Source organism: Tachypleus tridentatus, chromosome 7, assembly GCF_004210375.1.
Source record: "Tachypleus tridentatus isolate NWPU-2018 chromosome 7, ASM421037v1, whole genome shotgun sequence".
Taxonomy (NCBI): Eukaryota; Metazoa; Arthropoda; class Merostomata; order Xiphosura; family Limulidae; genus Tachypleus; species Tachypleus tridentatus.
The window spans coordinates 10,972,151-10,993,260 of record NC_134831.1 but is presented as its reverse complement, the minus strand read 5'-3'; the positions used below and the strand labels follow the sequence as shown (position 1 = coordinate 10,993,260).

The 21,110-nt window shown below is 30.8% G+C and overlaps 1 protein-coding gene across 5 annotated transcripts in view; it reads left to right on the top strand.

Moving 5' to 3' along the window:
* Positions 1 to 21,110, top strand: part of LOC143255098 (CCR4-NOT transcription complex subunit 3-like) — a 44,479-nt gene that overhangs the window by 577 nt on the left and 22,792 nt on the right. For 4 of the 5 annotated variants that reach the window (XM_076510238.1, XM_076510235.1, XM_076510234.1 and 1 more), the window contains exons 2-5: positions 10,333 to 10,400; positions 16,321 to 16,395; positions 18,410 to 18,499; positions 19,811 to 19,939. In XM_076510238.1, the coding sequence (XP_076366353.1) occupies positions 18,431 to 18,499; positions 19,811 to 19,939 (198 nt within the window). In that variant the 5' untranslated portion in view covers positions 10,333 to 10,400; positions 16,321 to 16,395; positions 18,410 to 18,430. The remainder of the gene's footprint in view (positions 1 to 10,332; positions 10,401 to 16,320; positions 16,396 to 18,409; positions 18,500 to 19,810; positions 19,940 to 21,110) is intronic. The other variant, XM_076510237.1, reaches the window with a different exon arrangement.

Sequence of the window (21,110 nt, the reverse complement as noted above, 5' to 3'; positions counted from 1 at the left end):
CGTCCTACACTTATCTTTATCAGCTGTAAGAAATCAATCTGAGACATTGATTCATATTATAATAATATGATTGATATAACTTAGCTAACAGGTGATTTTGTTTTTCTTGGTTAGTTTGTTTTTAATGTACAATTAAAAGCTAAAACTAGTAAAGTAAATCTTGAAAAGTGTTATGGGCTAACTTAATAACATTATAGAAACTAAACAGCATTTCTTTTCACAAGTATTATATAGGTATTCTATTATTAATACCAGCCTTAGTTTATTATACATCATTTGTCTATCAGGTAATTTACAAGAATTATCAATTAAAAAAACTCTCTAACTTTGAAATTCATGACTACAATGTATATAGATTTAGCATAAAATGTGTGACCTGAACTAAATTTTGGAAGCAAAATACATTTTTTTGAAAAAATTACTTAGAAACTGCACATGAAATAAAAGTATATCTTGTTTTTGGTGAGTTTGTTAAAGGTGAATGTGAAGTTTCAGTATTTGACTCGTGTGTGGAATTAGCTTACATCATCACTAGTATAGCTCAACACTTTATAGGAATTTAAGAATCTATGATTTTCTAATAAGCAAAGGATGTGTTTAAATTTGTACTTTTTCCATGGGTGGGTGTACAAAAACAACTTTGAAGGAACAAATGATCCTTTGTTGATTGTATTTAGTGTATTTGTTAACTGTTAACTGATCTATTTTCTCAGTCAGTCTTAACTCACAAAAAATACAGTCTTTGAAGTTTGTTGGGAAATATTATATCTAGTACTGGATAGTCCAAACTATTTTTATGTAGTGTATTCTTATTTAGTTTTTAAAATGATTAAAATAGGGTGATAGTTTTGTTCAGCCTCTCTTCCTAAATAGTGCTAGAAATTCCATAACTTATAGTAACCATAGCTGCCATTAATTTCAATTGGGTAAACCTTGCTGATAATTTATAATTTCTGGATGAAGAGATGGTATAAAAAATTTTAAATTGCCAAAAATACAGAAATTAGTTTTGGTCATTTTAAACATTATGATTTTTGTTCACTTGAAGTAGAATCTTATAAGAAGTATCTTCAGTCATGGTTTTATTTAAAATATTCTACACAAGAAGTTTCATTTGCCAAACCTTCTGCAAAACTTCTATGTGCTATGAATTCCTAATGTGAAATAACTGTTGTAACTTTCTTTTGTAAATCTGTTACAATGGTAATATCACAATCATTGCATGTGAGTGGATGAGAATCGTACATCTTGGGAAATGGTTTGTAAATGATCGAGTGTTTTCTTTGCCAAGTGATGTACTTCTGAATGTGTCCTAAAAAGCACTTTTCCCTTTTTTATGATGGGGTGTAATCTTCAAGTTACAAGAAGTCTTTAATATTATACAACACACAAATATAACTGTTCTTGTGAAACAGAAGGTGGTTTGGCTATATGTCACTACTATTTTTTAAATAGACCTGTTCTTATGAAACAGAATGTAGTTTGGTTATATGACACTGCCAGTTTTTAAATGTAACTGTTGTGAAATTGATTTAGTCATGATCTTAGTAAAAAAATTAATTTTCATGATCCTGATTGGAATATTGAATGCTGGTAGGTAGTTACTATCCCAACTGTTGACCCATGTCATGTGATTTGTAAAGAGCACTTGTAAAATGGTACAAGTGTTTACCTCTCCTGTGTAAAGACCTTCATCAAAACAAAATTCCAAACTAAATACATCGATAGAATTATCTAATGAATGTTTAAGTGGGTTCAAACTGTTGGAACCTGCTATAAATAATAAACCATTGTACAAGTTAATGGCTATTTACAGAGGAAACATTTTGCTAGTGTTAGCCTGTAGTTGGACTTCCATATCTTATACTCATTTCTTTAACTCTGCATATGTGCTTGATCAAAATAACTAATTTTCTTATTTTCTAACTACCAGGTAATCATGAAAGTATAGATAGATAGTATGAGTGAATTTATTGAGTGTATTTTCATGAAATTTGTAAAGCTTTTACATAATGTAACAAGCCTGTTATACATAAAGAATCATAGTTTTAAGTATTTTTACCCAATATTTGTAATTATTATCAAATTCATATCATGAATTAATAAAAGTGAACTTTAACAAACATTACTGTAAGTGGAAGTTCCATTAAGTGAAAAAACAATTTCCAGTACTGGACCTTGTAGGGCTTTTGACAACAGGGTTAATGTTCTATCAACTGAGCTATGCAAGAATACAAGCCAAACCTATCTCTTTCCACCAAAAGGCTTTTTAATGATTTTCACCACTCTTTATAGTGGTGAAGTAATAAGTGGATTGGTTTACCACCACCCAACTAATTCATGAGAATTTATCTATATTCTGTTATATCATGAACAGATGAAAGTAAAGTTTAACAAACATTATTATAAAGTGAAAGTGTTATTGCATGAAACTAAACTCCAAGAGTGGGATTCAATCCCAGGACATTTTGCTTACATGCTTTTTCTCTGTGTGTGTCTATATATAAGTGTAGTTTGCTAATTGGTTAATCATTAGACTCATTAATCTATTACATTTAACTTACTGATTTTTATCACAATGTTTGTGAAACTGAATTTTTTTAAAGTTAAAAAATATTAGGCACAGTAGCTTTGTTGTTAATTGATGTAATTGTAAACGTAGGTCATAGTTAATCACCCAGCTGTAATATGATTCAACATAGTTAATAATGAGAAACTGTACTGATTTAATTGGAAGTTATTTAATATCTATTAATGTCTTCAATTTTTTGTTCCTTGTTTAGATGTGAAAAGAAACATTGACAGTTTTTTATCCAACTTGTTTCAGTTTTGTTATGAATCTTCTAAGTGTTTCAACTCTAGTACATATAATACAAAGAAGTGAACACAAGATATTTTACTGTTTCATGTATTTACTTTAGTAGAGTTACAAATGTTTGTTTCATATTGTAAAACTAACATCCCTTGTAGCCATCCCTGCTTGTGTTTGATGTGTATCTTAGTGTAAAGGTCAACAGGTTCAAAGCCAAAGTATGTGAATGTCAGTGGTTCACTAGAACTAACAAACGTGTTAATGAACATCTTACCACATGGTTCCTTTTTATTTATGTCAAAACAAGTAGCTGTATTTCTTGTTCGGAAATTCATACTAAATTGTTTAGAAATACCTGTTAAATCATCTTGGGAAATATTTAATCATGTTAAATTTTTAAAATGTTTTTTCTTTATTACCCATAAAGCCATTTTTTTGTTTCAAAGTGGGTTCCTTATCAATAAATTTTATATTTTGATATATGGAATTTTTGTTATCTTTACCCTTTTTGCAACACTTTACTCCACAATAGACTGTTACATTCAAAGTATAATTAAGCATCTTTACTATCTATGTATGTGAATAAAATTAATGTTATGTTTTGGAGTTTTACTTTAAGTTTTGATTACTTTGTTTCAAAATAACCATTAAAACTCTCATGTGACCAATGAATGTCCTCTACATTGGCTTTCTGTAATAATACAATAGTAGTTGAGTAGAGGTATATCTAGACAATAAGAACTTTTGACTGGTACTTTTCAAAGCTATCTGAATAAATACAGTTAAAACAAATGGTAATTTTTTTCAACTCCTGATAGCTGCCATGCCCACCTTCAACAGATTTCAGTCATTTGTTTGAGTTACATAACTTTAATGTAGATATTTTATATACATGTATGTAGTTATAGTCACTAGACAGAACTAATGTAGATATTTTGTACATACGTGTGTAGTTGCGAGACAGAACTAATGTAGATATTTTGTACATACGTGTAGTCGCGAGACAGAACTAATGTAGATATTTTGTACATACGTGTGTAGTCGCGAGACAAAACTAATGTAGATATTTTGTACATACGTGTGTAGTCGCGAGACAAAACTAATGTAGATATTTTGTACATGCGTGTGTAGTCGAGACAAAACTAATGTAGATATTTTGTACATACGTGTGTAGTCGCGAGACAAAACTAATGTAGATATTTTGTACATACGTGTGTAGTCGCGAGACAAAACTAATGTAGATATTTTGTACATACGTGTGTAGTCGCGAGACAAAACTAATGTAGATATTTTGTACATAAACAAAACTAATGTAGATATTTTGTACATACGTGTGTGTAGTCATGAGACAAAACTAATGTAGATATTTTGTACATAATGTGTGTAGTCGCGTAGATATTTTGTACATACGTGTGTAGTCGCTTGAGACAAAACTAATGTAGATATTTTGTACATGTGACAGAACTAATGTTGATATGATGTATGTGTGTGTGTATAATATATATATATATACACACGATATTGTATATATATATATATATATATATACACACACACGTGTGCATAGTTATAGTCAACCTTGATTTTTAAAGTATATTATTTATAGAAAAAACTTTGAGACATACTGTTAAAAGATGTATTTTTGTTATGCACTGAAGTTCTGCTATATTTTCTTACATAAACCTAAAAACTAATTTCAGAACATCAAGTGTCTTATCTTTGTTTTGTAGAACAACAAAACCTTTACCTTTATGAACAGTGCTGGTAGCCAATAATGCATGTCACCAGCTCTGACTCACATGTTTGTTGACTGCAGCTCAACAAAAACAAAGGTCATACACCAATGACAAAATATAAGAATAACAATAATTTTTCAGTACCACTAGTCTATTTAAGTAATTTTGTAAATCTTTTGTTACTACAAATAGAAAATACTAGTATGTAACTATATCATTATTTAAGTTATAAATTTTCAAACTTTGTTTAAAATTCTTATTTCTACCATAATAATAAATAAATTAATAATAATATAATAAATAAATTTATTAAGCAATAAATTAGACACAAAAAATCAAATATCAATATAAAACCATCAACAAAGAGTTAACTCGTCCTGTGATGGTTAAACACATAATAAAGTAAAATCAAAACTTACAAAATCAATATAAAGTTCCCAGAATATTATCATCAGTATTTAAGATCCATTGTTTTAAGTATTTCTTTTGATTAACACGATTAATAGAAGATCTTATACTATAAGGAATAAAATTATGAATACGAGGTGCCAAATAAAGATATTGATGAAGTGTAACTGTTTTACGTGGTGTGGGTACATTAATTGGAAAAAAAAGATTGAAGTCGTGTAAAATATGAAGTGACTTTAAAAGGCCTATTAAAAGAAACATGCAATGTAGATAAAGCTAAAAAATATAAATAAAGTTTATCATATGAAAGAGGGGAGTTAAATTTACTGAAATCGGTATCAAGCCTATGAGTAAAAATAAGAGAGAAAACTTTTTTGCAACTTGTGAATAGGAATTAAAAAAGTCATATGTGCCACCCCAAATTGAAATACAATATTGTAAGAAAGGTTGAAAGAGAGCATAATATACACTTAACAAAATATGATAAGGAGCACAATGACTAAGTTCAAAAATTAGCATAGAACTATATTTTAATTTATTAACTAAAGAATTAATATGAAATTGCCAATTTAATTTTCGATCTAAAATAATTCCTAAATATTTAACAGAGGAAACTTGAGTCAATTTGGGACACTTACAATTAGGGTAAGTATAACAATCACTAGAATGATAAAAAATATAAGGAAAAGCTGGAATGACACCATAAAGGTTAAACTGAAGAAGAAAAGATTTAGATATATTTAAGGATAAGTCATTACAGAAAAGCCAATTTTTAATTTTATTAAGATCACTAGAAATAATGGCTTCATTAATTAGATTTGGCTTACTATAAACAACAGCAATATCATCGGCATAGGCTTGGATATCTCCAAAAAACTGTTGGTAAAGAATATCATTTATATAAATGAGAAATAATATGAAATGTGAATTTTTTTAAAGTGACCTTTAACCTCCAGATATTCACTGGGTAACAAAGTTTAAAGGAGAGTGAGGTTATTGTAACACCTGTTCATTTGTTTTATGATGACAAATCATAAATGTTGTGTGAATGTATTGATGTAGGAAAGTTGTCGTGGTAGTTTTGTTTAGGAAACAGTTCTACTAGGTGTAAGTTACAGATAAATATTTATAGTAGAAATTTGTCAATTTTTAATAATTGGAACATTTTCCAGTCAACTAAACCTTTATGGCTAGAATATAACGTTCACTGTTATGCTCTAAGGTTGTTTTTGATGTCTTATAGATACAAGTTTAGTGAAGTGTTCTACAGTGGTTTTTTAAATACTATTTAACTTTGTGGGTAATTTAAACTTTATTGGAAATGAACAAAAAGGGAAAGCTTTTAAATTGTGTGATAGATTGTATAGAAAACCTTCCAACAACAAAAAATAGTGTTGATGGTTCACATATTGTCTGGTGTTGTTAGCAGAATAACAATCAAGTTGAAAGTTCACCAGGTTGCAGTACATGTTAATTTAGGGTGTAATTTCTTGAAAAAGATGACCTGAAATCATACTAACCATACTTAGTCACATAGGTGTCATGTTCCCTGATACATATCCAATGAGCTTTTGTGTCTTTGGTCTGCTAAATATTAATGTTGGAAGACAGCATTCACTTCCAGCAAAGGATTTTCAAGATATGTAGCCTTAGATTGACTGCTGCCCTTCTTACAATGAATCTTGCATTCAGGCAGTTATGCATAATTGTGGCCACTAGAATGAGCTTCACTGAAGGTGTGGTACAAGTAGTTAACTTCAGAAAGATATCAAGTGTTCTGACTTTCTCAACTAATTGTTTTACATCAGGGGTGGCCCAGCTTGCTTAACGTGAGAGTCACATATGATAAACTTCAGATGTTACACACATTTTTATTGTTACATGCTCATTTTGTTACATTAACTACATTGAGCATATTTAATATAGTAATGGACTATGGAAACATCTGAGAAAAATATGCAAATTTACATTTTGTTAACATTAAACAAGACTGCCAAAAATAAAAATAAAAGGGATAATAACAGATATTTGTAACTATATTTATTTGTCTTAGTAAATATCTGGTCAAAACCTGGAATAAAATATGTAAAAGAGTAAAATTAGAGATAATTTAATCAGATACCACCTAACAAACGGACATTGATACAATTATCAGGCTATTTACTGCTCGTAGAAGTCTTGTGAGTTTCCATCTTGGTTGTGAGTCATTGAAATTCTGGCTGATATGTTGTCAAGGCTGTATGAATTAGCTCTGTCAGTTGTTGATTTGTAAGGATTGTACAATGCTTCGACTTCACAAACTTCATTACAGAGTACAATGATTCACAGCAGTATATTGTTCTGAAAATTGAGATGACTCGCACATGGTTTTCTTCAGTTCAAGATATTTTATTTTTGGAACTTACTTTCAGAATTCAGTTGTAGAATGCGATTTATGAATCATCTTTAAATCCAGGTTCTCCTGTAGATCTGTTAGTTCCATTTCCACAGCAGATGATTCTGTAATCAGAGGTTCAAGAATTGGACAACCATCATTGATCACATCAGCCATGAATGGATTTACAAGAAAGGCAAAGCAGGGCTTCAGCTTCTGCAAGTCCTCAAACCTGTCTGGAAAATTATCAAGCAATCCTTGTAATTTTATCTTTGTATTCTTCCAGTTTTTGGTTTTTTACTTCAATATCAGTGAATGTATTTATTCTTCTTTTGAGATAGGGGAAGTAACTAAAGTTTTTTGGCAGTATGTCTCTTTGAAAAAGTCTTATTTTATTCTGAAAGCTGAAAATTGTCTGAGTAAGATCCTTTCCCCAGAGTGCCAAGTTGAGAGTTTGTAGATGATTCATTATATCAGTAAGGAACATTAGATCTTTCATCCATTTATCATTTCTCAGTTGAGGATAGAATCTTTTCTTTTCTTCAAGAAAAGTAATAGTAGGCTCTAACAGATCCACAAACCTATTTAAAACATTGCTGGTTGACAGCCACCTCACAATGCAATAGAAAGAGATATCACTGGGTTTATCTTCAAGCTCTACTTCTTCAAGAAAATTTTTGAACTGTTGGTAGCTTTTCCCATTTAATCATATGAAATTGACAATTTCAAGAACAAATTTCATATCATCTTCATACTTGAAGTATCTGGCCAGGTGTTTATGATGAATAATGAAACGAATAGGGAGAAACTCTGGAAAGTTGTGATCACTTTTCATAAGTGCAATTAATCCTGCAGGTGCTCTATCTGTTGCAACACTGACGAGTTTATCTAGTGGAATATCAGCATTTGTTAAGGCTCTGTTGAGAGCATTTTAAATGTCAACTCCATGAGTTGTTTCTTTTGGTGCCACTAAGTCCAACATCTCTTCTTTCACAATTATGTCAGGGGGAACATAACGAACAACTGCTGCCAGTTGTACGATGCCTTGTATGTTTTTAGATTCATCAAGGGCTAAGCTGAATGCAAGGGAATTCTTTAAATCATTTTGCCTGCAACATCAACACTGATCTGGTAGATACATCTTTGTAGTGTGGCATGAAGCTGGTGTTTGTGCTGTTAATTGCTGAAGTTTTGTGTTATTTGGATCTACCACTGCAATAACTTCAGCTATATTCTTCTTAACAAATTCACCATCAGAAAATGGGCATTTAGCATGAGCAGTATTCCATGATATAACAAAACTAGCTTCAGTTGTTGTATCAACTTATTAAACATTGCCAACAGTGTCTACTGCTTATTTAATGATGATTTGAACACAGTTGTTTTTCCATAATTCTGATTTAGGTAGATAATCAGATGAAAAGTTTTGTGATTTGTTTCATAGTGGTGTTTCAAGTTACTGGCTTTGTAATGACTGGGTAATACATTACAGATAAGACACAAAGGTTTACCTCCTTTAATGGTGAATATTAAATTTTCCTCCCATTGTGGCTTAAAATTTCTGTTTTCATCTTCATACTTTTGCTTCTTACAATTTGATGACACCAACTTCCTTCACAAAATTTTCATGGACACTTCTAAGAAATTAAAGTGAAAAGAATCAGTAAGCTCCAACATGAACAATGCAACCAAACTCTACAGCACTGAGTATCACACTAACACTCTGCTAATTTCACTACCTGCAACACAGCCACATATGCCACAGTAAGGTTATTGCAAGCCACACCCACTAAAACTAACATTGTCAGCACTGGCTTGTATGCGATTACTGATTCTCCAGCACAATTCCTCTGTGATCCTTGCTTGTACGATTATCGATTCTCCAGCACAATTCCTCTGTGATCCTTGCTTGTACGATTATCGATTCTCCAGCGCAATTCCTCTGTGATCCTTGCTTGTACGATTATTATCGATTCTCCAGCGCAATTCCTCTGTGATCCTTGCTTGTACGATTACATCGATTCTCCAGCGCAATTCCTCTGTGATCCTTGCTTGTACGATTATCGATTCTCCAGCGCAATTCCTCTGTGATCCTTGCTTGTACGATTATCGATTCTCCAGCGCAATTCCTCTGTGATCCTTGCTTGTACGATTATCGATTCTCCAGCGCAATTCCTCTGTGATCCTTGCTTGTACGATTATCGATTCTCCAGCGCAATTCCTGTGTGATCCTTGCTTGTATGATTATCGATTCTCCAGCGCAATTCCTCTGTGATCCTTGCTTGTACGATTATGATTCTCCAGCGCAATTCCTCTGTGATCCTTGCTTGTACAATTACTGATTCTCCAGCACAATTCCTCTGTGATCCTTGCTTGCACGATTACTGATTCTCCAGCTCATTTCCTCTGTGATCCTTGCTTGCGATTACTGATTCTCCAGCGCATTTCCAGCGCATTCTGTGATCCTTGCTTGCACGATTACTGATTCTCCAGCGCAATTCCTCTGTAATGCCTAGTGATCTAATATTTCTCTAAACTCTCACTCAAATCTATCATTAAAATTAGTATTTAAAATCTTAAATATATTTACTCACCATGAACATTAAAGTTATGTTTTAATCCAGTGGACTCTCAGTTTATACCTGGTAAATAAGTATAAAACTTAAATTTTTTTTTAATTACCTCGTATATTTATTGTGATGCAAAAAGGAGCTCAGTCAACATATTTTCATGAGCCACTGTTTGGCCACCCCTATTCTATAGGATGTTTTCACATTTACAGATTTGAGAACCATGTAGAAAGAACCAACTTGGAAAAAAAAGATTAAATACTATACAAGTGTGAACAAAATCTAAGAGACAAAGTGTTTGAAATATTTAAGACACATTTTAAGTCAAATATAGTTGATACTTGGGGTTTGGAATGATCATGATATGTGTAAGATACAGCTTTGGTTACAAAGAAAATGATTGTGTCAGAATTATGACTTCTCTTTATCTAGGTGAAATTGAAAGGTGTCTGAAAAAGGTAACAGAGGGTGTTGAAACCTTTGAAGATATATGGCAGAAGGTGAGGAAAATTGTTTATTCTAGCTATTCAAAAAATAGTTGTATGTAATGTTTCTGTAAATATGATAAGTGCTGACGTAGAAAAATTACTCTCTAATGAAATGCTAATAATTTAATTGTGATAATTTGCAAGTCTTGTTCTTATAGATTCACAAAGAACTGGACATATAGAACAAATATTGGTAGAAATTCATATGTAGATCAATATTTACTTGTTGCTGACTTATGTAACTTTATCAGTGTTCTGTTTTTGTAAATTTATTAATGTACAACAAGGTACTGAAATTGAATAATTTGTATTTAAACTGTTCTTAAATAATGTTACAAACTTGACTGATCATGATATTCTATGGTGAAACATTGCCACAACAACATAATTTTGAAAATTTTATTCATAGATTGGTCCAATAGGTTCTAGTAAAAAAAAAAACATACATTAGAACTTCAACAGGACTTTATCTGGTTTATGGTGAATTTTATCATTACCAGATCAAATCAGTTTGTGGGATAGTCATATATCTGGATTAATGTTTGTATTTGTTTACAAGATTTTTTTTTATTTACTTTATCATACCTTGTACAATACTAAAGTAAGTAAAACATGGTCCTTTTTACAGCTTGATAAAATATGGTTTTATATACTCAACTGGATTCTTAGAGCAGATTACTTGTTCATAAACAAGTTACAAATTGATAAAACATGTTTTCTCATGTTTGGATCTTCCTGAAGACAAGTTATTTTATTCAAAACAATCTCCATTTAAACTACTATTCTAATTTGGCTACATAACTTGTTTGTAAGATAGTGACAATTCCACTGCTAACTTTACATTCCTTGAATGTTAAGTAGAACTGACTGCCATGTGGGACTATAAGACTAACAATTGTCTGAACACTTGAAGTTTCTTTTGGTATCTATCAAACATTTATATTTTACGTATTCTATTAGTGTAAATTTTAACATTTACAGTTTAGCCAGTCCTGGCAGTATTTATCCAATAAAAACTTGGTCAGCCAATCACAGCATCTCAGTAGTGACATCTGTCATCTTAGATTGTAACATTTAACAACAATCAAACATTTTGTTTCTAGAAAAACAATTTATTAAATCCTGTAACAAGAAATTGTTTGTAAAATAACATCACAATATCAATTTAAACATTTTTAAATGCTGCTATTTGTTTTAACCTAACATGGGTTGTTGTATATTTTACACTGTAAGTATTAAATCATTTAAAAACTGTTTATGTTAATATTAGAAGCAAGTGTTTATGTGAATATTTAAAATTAAAGATTAGCTGAAGGATGTTAAATCATTAGTTTCATTAGGATAATGTATTGTGGTGTTAATGGTGAACTGGATTTACACTGTTCTAATCTTTTACCTCATCGTGATAATGTATTGTGGAATTAATTGTAGACTGGACTTGCAGTTTTCTAGTCTTTTACCTCATCGGGATAATGTATTGTAGAACTAATGGTAGACTGGACTTGCAATGTTCTAGTCTTTTACCTCATCAGGATAATGAATTGTGGAATTAATGGTAAACTGGACTGACAGTTTTAGTCTTTTACCTCATCAGGATAATGAATTGTACATTTAATGATAGTCTTTCATCTCATCAGGATAATGTAATGTGGAATTAATGGTAGACTGGACTTGCAGTGTTCTAGTATTTCATCTCATTGGAATAATGTATTGTGGAATTAATGGTAGACTGGGCTTGCAGTGTTCTAGTCTTTCATCTCATTAGAATAATGTATTGTGGAATTAATGGTAGACTGGACTTGCAGTGTTCTAATCTATCATCTCATCAGGATAATGTATTGTGAAATTAATAGCTGACTGGACTTGCAGTGTTCTAGTCTTTCATATCATCAGAATAATGTATTTTATAATTAATGGTAGGCTAGACTTACACTATTTTAGTCTTTCATTTCATCAGGATAATGTATTGTATAATTAATGGTAGGCTAGACTTACACTATTCTAGTCTTTCATCTCTTTAGAATAATGTATTGCAGAGTTAATGGTAGACTGGTCTTGCACAATTTTTCTGATAATCTTCACAGGTAGAAAACAAACCAAATAATCCAAGTGCTCTTGGAAAATGAAATTTCTTTTAGCAAGGGTAAACAATGTTCTCTGTAATCTTCAACATAATATTATTATTATTATTATAGCTTCAAACTAAAGCTTTAGAATTCGGTAACTGCACATATGTATCAAAATATATAATTATGCTATAGGAGTTACAAAACCTTGAGATAGGCAGTAGATGTTGATAATCAGATAGTTAAGTGATTGTTTGTGGGAAAGCAACATTATTTATTCACAGAAGTCAAACTGGCATTGCTCGATTTAGTGAAATTTATTCACTGTTACTTTAAACACGTGTGACTCTTGAGTCACTAAATTGCAGTCATTTAGTTAGTGTTTCAGACATTTTGGGACCTGTACAGTTTTTAAAATATCTAGAAATCATATAATACTAACAAGTATAGTAGCACTTAGCTTGTTGTGTTTGGCCACATCTCTAACTTAATACTATTATTAAGTAAAGAACCATTTTGTTCAGAGAAATAGCTTAAAGACCAGGTTTTATGAGGCCTATTGGACATGTACTTTCTTGTGTTAAAACCAGGAAGTTTTCTCTTGTTCATTTAAGAATTCTTGGTCAAATATTTGTTTGCAAGTGTACATAACTACCAGTCTATTCTGTGGATGAACTTCACTATGCTGTGTTGCACAGGCAATTCTGTACCAAGAAATAACTTTATTGAAGAAAATTGTGATTTACCTGATTGTAGATAATATTAATGTATTGTGAAGTATATAATTATATACCTGCACACAACAACAAAGTTTGCTTTCCACTTAAGTTATAAGTTGAACAGTTACTTTGAAACAGAAAAATGAACACAATACAATCTTTTATCATTGACACAGTTAATTTATGAAGTATTATTTTAGTAATTTAATTTTACGGTTTGTATGAACATTTTGTAGCTTACACATGTATGTAAATGAATAATGAATAAGAACTGAATGTTACTGATACACATAAATCAACTAAATAACTAATTATCTAGTGTGGTTTAGTTGAAAATATCTTCAAGCAACTGTGTCTCAGAAACATGGACTTTAGTCTGTAATCTGCAGACCACATAGACGACTTGTGGAGTACAGTCTTTCGCCCGTAGATGACTTGTTGAGCACTTAGGAAGTACAGTCTAAAAGAATAATGGGACAGTGAATAGTTTCTAAAATAATTTATGTTAAGATAAACTGAAAGTAACTAAACTGTTCATCAGATAGAATACTTGGAAAACATTATCTGTTTTGATAATAGTATGCTGTTGTGCAGTATAATAATATGTAACAAACAAATAAGCTATACCTGCTTATTCTAATTGTTCACAGCATTCTTACCACAGCTACAACTTTTTTCTGATTCAAAATGAAAAATTCATTACTCACTTTTTACCAGCATATTGTTGTATCTAAAATAAGTTCATACCATTCAAGTTTCTACCTGCGACAAATTAAATGGTATGTCCTGCTAAGTTTGTTGTCCATTTATACAACAAAGATGTACCTAAATATAACTCTTTACATTCTGTTCTCTGTGATGAAACTGACCACCTCAGTAAACTTGGTCCTAAAATCTAAGTACATGTTTCTCATCTTAACTCGTTCCTATTAGTTACTGTTTTACTTAATACATGTCTTATTTATAATCACTGTCAGGAAACTTTTTATCAACAACAATAAATAATGTAGTTATAGCAGTGTTACATAGGAAGAAACACAAGGAGTGATATAAATTGTATTTTCAACCTGTTTCAAGGTTTTTGTTCCATTGAGTCTATCGTGTGGCATGTTTAGGATTCAAAAGTGCCTTAATCCTAAATTATAATGCCTGCAAACAGGGTTCCTTTTGGCTTTTTTCTCTATCACTTTTGCCAAATTATTTTTTTTTTGCCATTTTGTTTTTTAAACCACATATATAAAGGTCAATTTTTTTAAATTAATATTGAATTTTCCTAATACAATTTACTCTTTTAAGACATTTTTCTGACCATTTCGAATAATAACTGTATATTTATAATATAGTATCTATTTCATGGTTTTCAAGTCCGTGTCTTCTTCTGCTTAATTTATATAATGGCTATAATTGCCACCTCCTTTATGACTGAAATAGAACAGTTACATAGGAAGTTTAAATATGATTGGATAGAGCTAGAAGTCCCAGCCTGGCCTGGATACTGGAAGGATTGACAGATTAAGAGTTTTTTCTTGATTCAGTATGGCCAAAACACAAAAAACAACACCCAAGTTGTCACATATTAATCATCAATAATATGCCTTTTTTTTCAATTTCAGCTTCAAGCATAGGACAGGTAGATTATTTGGCACCCATCCTTTGAAAGTGGGTTTTCTTGGGGCACTCCCATTCCCCCCCCTCCCACAGCAAATTCTTAGGCACTTGGTCCTACTGATCCCAGCCGTGGCACTGGATCCCAAGATCCCAGCCAACCATGACCCTGATCTGGGCCATTTGAGAGGAGAAGAATGTAAGAAGTCTTTCATATACATCCTCATGCCTTGTTTCTTCCTGGTTTTCCTTTATTAGTCAAACCGTCGACCATCACAACCAATGTTATGCCATCAGCCCTGCTGATTTTTACTTGGCAACTCTGAACTGACAAGATAGCTCAGACTTTGTCAAAACTAATCAAATAATTTATGGAGAGACACAAATAACAAAAACTTTCAAACAAAACTCAACATATACCATAAAAATGATAACTAACTTAAATCAAATCATGATACAAACATCCCTTACCCCAGTTGGGAAAGCCAACTTTCCCTTAAAACTTAATACTGTAGTGGTCAACTCAAACTTTCACGGCTGGGGTTGGAGAGGAACATGAATGTTCCTGAACACCCCAGTGGAGGAGAAAAGTCCCTTGGCTTGTCTCTCTTCAGACTAAACCCCTGCCACAAACATGTAATGTAGGAGTAAGACTTTCTGATATACTAGCCAAGAAAATACAGTTCTTTGTTGTTTTGTGGGAAAGTTTCTACTTGGAGCTATTGTAGCAATGGTCAAAGGCATTCAGTGAGAAGTTTTAAAGTCTTGGGAATAATTTAGGGACTCTTTGTTAGTACCTTAATCATTCTTTTTCATCACTAGAAGTTTTTGCATGTTAAATTATATTTGTATGAATGTTGAAGAAATTCTACTGATGGGAGAACATAAGAGAAGCGTAGTTAGTGTAGGCAACCACAAACTATTCTGACAACTGAATTCTTGTTTACTGAATGTTTTTGTTTATCCTATCTGAACAAAGGACATAAATAGACCTAGTTATTTCTAATTCCATTCAGTCATTGTCTAATATTAGTAATTTGTTAAATTGGAAATGTTTGGATTCCTCTTTTAAAAACAAAAACAAAAAAAAGTGCCAGAAGTTTTTGGTAAAATATTTTTAAAGAAAAATCACTTTTTGTGCAAAATGCACAAATGGTGACAACTAGCAAGTTTGTATCAAATTAAAGAAAGGGTAGTTTGAATGGTGACAACTGGAAAGTTTCTATTAATTTAAGAAAAAGTTCAAAATCTACTTTAAAAAACTAGTTCAGAGTCTTGTTTGACTGACTGCTTAGTTGAATTTAATCAACTGATGAGCCAATGATTAATTAACAAATTACACTAATTATCTAGCTATATTTATATGTGAAACAAGTCAATTTGTTGTATTATCCTTATGAAACAAACAAATCTATTATTGTGCATTTTCTTTGTTTAACTTTGTACTTGTATGTCAGATGAGATAATACAACCATCAAATCTTCCATGATGTCTTTGTGGTTAATGGTGGGGTACCTTTAATTTTGTTTTTTACATGTGTAGGTCCAAAGTGCAGGTAACTATAACCAAAAAGAAAAGTATGAAGGGGATCTGAAGAAGGAGATTAAGAAACTTCAAGTGAGAAGAGTTTTAACATAATTTATTATAAACACAGTAAACAAGACTGGTTTTAATTACTTTAACATAATGTATTATGAACAGAGTAAACAAGACTAGTTGTAATTACTTTAACATAATTTATTATAAACAGTAAACAAGACTGGTTTTAATTGCTTTAACATAATTTATTATCAACACAGCAAACACGACTTGTTTTAATTGCTTTAACATAATTTCTTATCAACACAGCAAACAAGACTGGTTTTAATTACTTTAACATAGTGTATTATGAACAGAGTAAACAAGACTAGTTGTAATTACTTTAACATAATTTATTATAAACAGTAAACAAGACTGGTTTTAATTGCTTTAACATAATTTCTTATCAACACAGCAAACACGACTTGTTTTAATTGCTTTAACATAATTTCTTATCAACACAGCAAACATGACTTGTTTTAATTGCTTTAACATAATTTCTTATCAACACAGCAAACACGACTAGTTTTAATTGCTTTAACATAATTTATTATCAACACAGCAAACAAGACTTGTTTTAATTGCTTTTAACATAATTTATTATAAACAGTAAATGAGACTGGTTTCAATCACTTTTACATAATTTATTATAAACACAGTAAACAAGACTGGTTTTAATTGCTTTAAGATAATTTATTATGAACACAGTAAACAAGACTAGTTTTAATTACTTTAACATAATGTATTATGAACACAGTAAACAAGACTAGTTTTAATTACTTTAACATAATGTATTATGAACACAGTAAACAAGACTAGTTTTAATTACTTTAACATAATGTATTATGAACACAGTAAACAAGACTAGTTTTAATTACTTTAACATAATGTATTATGAACACAGTAAACAAGACTAGTTTTAATTGCTTTAACATAATGTATTATGAACACCGTAAACAAGGCTAGTTTTAATTGCTTTAACATAATGTATTATAAGCACAGTAAACAAGACTAGTTTTAATTACTTTAACATAATTTATTACAAACACAGTAAACAAGACCAGTTTTATGTTTCACTTGATTCATGCAAATGTTAGTTTATTTAGTAAGGTGATAATTTACATATTAATATGTAAAAAGTGGAAAATTAATAATTATTTGGTTACAAGTTTTATTCATTGAATTATTATATCTCAGTTACAATAAAATCTTAAACAACTGATCGTCAATACAAGGTGTTTCCAATGTTTTATCTCTGGAACATTAGTTAAAGTAAAATTCCAGAATTTCATATGAAACTGTTGACATGTCTGTCCATTTTAATAATTAGAACATCATATGAAATTGTTTACATACCTGTCTATTTTAGTAGTTTGAATGTCATGTGATACTGTTGACATGCCTGCTCCTTTTTATTATTAGTGTTACATGATACTGTTGACATGTCTGCCTGTTTTTATTATTAGAATGTTATATAAAACTTTTGACACATCTGCACATTTGAATGATTAGAATGTTTTCTGAAATTGTTTCCATGGTAAGAATGTCATACCTGCTTGTGTTAATAATGCAGAATCCTTGTCAGATGTATTTCTGCAGAGAGATGAATAAAAGCTTTCTAGTCTACCTAACTATGACATTTTTAGTTGAACTTAATGCTAAATAAAGATATACTGGTCAGCCAAAATTTTTGAAACGTGATATGATCTAGTCAACATATTCTATCAGAGAAAGTGAGTATAGATAGAGAAATTGGTTGGCTAATAATGACAAAGTTTATGCTAAAGGTACTCGATTTAGATAAGAAGAAAGGTAAAAGGTGAAAGTGTCACAAGCTTGTTCATAAATAACCTGTTGTGTCTGAAACATAAGTAGTCTCATGTGAATTTTAAAGTTTTAATTTGATAATGACCCCATTATCACACATTTAAATTATACAAAGATTTATTATCAGTGTAGAGTCCACTTAAATAACAGTATACATACAGTACTTGTAATCGGGAGTACTTGTGTATTGGTATGTTTTTTTAATAAAAAAAGGTTCTCATTGCAGAGGCTGCGAGACCAAATAAAAATGTGGGTTGCATCAAATGAAATCAAAGATAAGAGAGACCTAACAGAAGCAAGAAAGTTAATAGAAAGAGTAAGGTTGTGTTAGTGAAGTAGAATAGTTAAGGGTAATTTGATATCCACTGTGTCTTTGTCATAATTGTAATAATAAGGTGGATCTTGATAATGAAATGACCCTTCAGGACACGTAACTATTTTGTAAATGGTTGATGCACTGATATAAATCCCTAACAAATGATAATTTGTTGGACTCCTATGTTTATAGATTAATGTTCACTGTTGTTTAGACTACTAGAAAGTCTGTACTTGGCTGTTTGACTTGGGTTTTTATAGATTAATGTTCACTGTTGTTTACACTACTAGAAAGTCTGTACTTGGTGGTTGGACTCGGGTGTTTATAGATTAATGTTCACTGTTGTTTAGACTACTAGAAAGTCTGTACTTGGCTGTTTGACTCCTGTGTTTATAGATTAATGTTCACTGTTGTTTAGACTGCTAGAAAATCTATACATGGTGGTTGGACTCCTGTGTTTATAGACTAACCTTCACTATTGCTTACATTACTAGAAAGTCTGTGCTTGGCTGTTGGACTCCGGTATTTATAGATTAATGTTCACTATTGCTTAGACTACTAGAAAGTCTGTACTTGGTGGTTGGACTCGGGTGTTTATAGATTAATGTTCACTATTGTTTAGACTACTGGAAAGTTTGTACTTGGCTGTTGGACTTGTAAATGTTGTCCGTGTTATGATCTAGATTCAGGTTTTAAGGTTATCAGTGTGTGTTGTCTATCTTATTTGTTATACTGCACTTAGTTTATTCTGAAATAACAATTATTGTTAACTAAAAATTTCAGGTTTGTGTTTTTTTTTTATCCTATACTGGTTGAATTTTCTTAACATTAAATGCAAGTAATTTGTTAAATACATTTAAAATATGATTTAGTTGCATTGCATCAATCATATTGAAGTGTTTGTTCAAAATCTATAATGTTTTAGAATCAATTATAAGTTCCTGGCAAGTCTGTTGATTTACCTACAAGATTGTGGATCCCTGGTTTGCACCGTATTATGGCAGAATTACACTTGGGAACCATCAATGCGTGTTAAGAGTGAAAATTAAATTTTGTTATTTGATTATAGTAGCCCAAAAATTGACAGTCAGTGCTGTTGACTGTCAGACATCCCTCTTTCCCATCAGTTTAAAATCAGTCATATCTGATGTAAATAGTCCATGTCTACCTGTGCAAGTAACCAAAATCAGCAAAGTTATTTCTTTAAATTTTTATGTTTAAAACAATGTTACATGTGTTATTAGATAGGGTATCAATCTTTCGTTGAAAGAGATTAATGTTCTAAATTATAACCTTTTGTGTGATTTGTAGCAAATGGAAAGGTTTAAAGTAGTTGAAAGAGAAACCAAAACCAAAGCATACTCAAAAGAAGGTTTAGAAGGAACACAAAAGGTTGATCCTGCTCAGAAAGAAAAAGACGATGCATCCAGTTGGTTATCTGTGAGTATTAGTTAATTTACAGGTATATGTTTATAATTTTTAGTTGAGTATTTTCTTTAATGATACGTAGAAAACTCAATTGTATAAAAAAGGTATTGTATGCTGATACTGATTGTAAACAAGTGATGTGGAAGGAGACATTTTTAATGTATCATCAGTATCATATATACATTTCAATTGGTTTAACCTTGAAAGTTAATTTGTGACCTAAAAGAATATTTAATTATCTTACAGCAGTACAAATATAACTTTGATCGTGATGATCCTGTTACAATTACATTATGTATAATAGTAGATTAGGACAAGTGAAATTTATGTAATTACTAACTTACCAGGATAGATGAATGATTTACTGCAAACATGCAAATTATTTATTTTTCTAACAAACTGAAATAAACCTGCTACAGAGGTTGAGCACCTTATATTAACCCTTTTGCTACGGGCTTTGTATAACATACACAAGTTCATTTGCACACGTTTATTTGCACTATAACATTTGATACAGCATGTGTATATCTACAAACTTTAGTAGACTTTTAGTAAAGGTTACAAGTATTTTGCATACAAAAAGATTTTTAATAAATATCTTTACTAAATATTTGTTTGTGAAAAGAGTGTTTCATTATTAGTCTGAGTGCAAAGTGATTTCATGTTATAATTAAGAAAAAACAATCTTCATTCTAGAAATTTCAAATATTATTTAAGTAACCTCCTAAACCTCCTAAATACATTTCATATGTTTGTTTTCAGCAAGACTTTGTTTTATGATATTTACCTCGTAACCGTCATAAAAAATTAGGAAATGTAAGTTATGCTTTTTTCATGCTAGAATGACTACATATTATAATGCAAAAATACAAATGTTTAGTCTGAGTAGATTGAGTCTCATAGTGCTATATATTTACATGTATATTTATTATTTTTATTATTAACCTTCCAATCATGCCTGGCTAACATTACATAAATTGCATTAAGATGGTGCACATGCACTCCTCACTGTATTCAATAATGCAAAATTGTCTTGGTTGTGTTTTAGTGGACTAGTATTTCATAATATACAGTCAAATTTCAATTATATATATATATTGTGTATGGATTTACTATTGAGAAATAAGGTATTAAACTTATTTTTCTAAAAATATAGAACATTAAATCAAGTAAAGTAAACAAG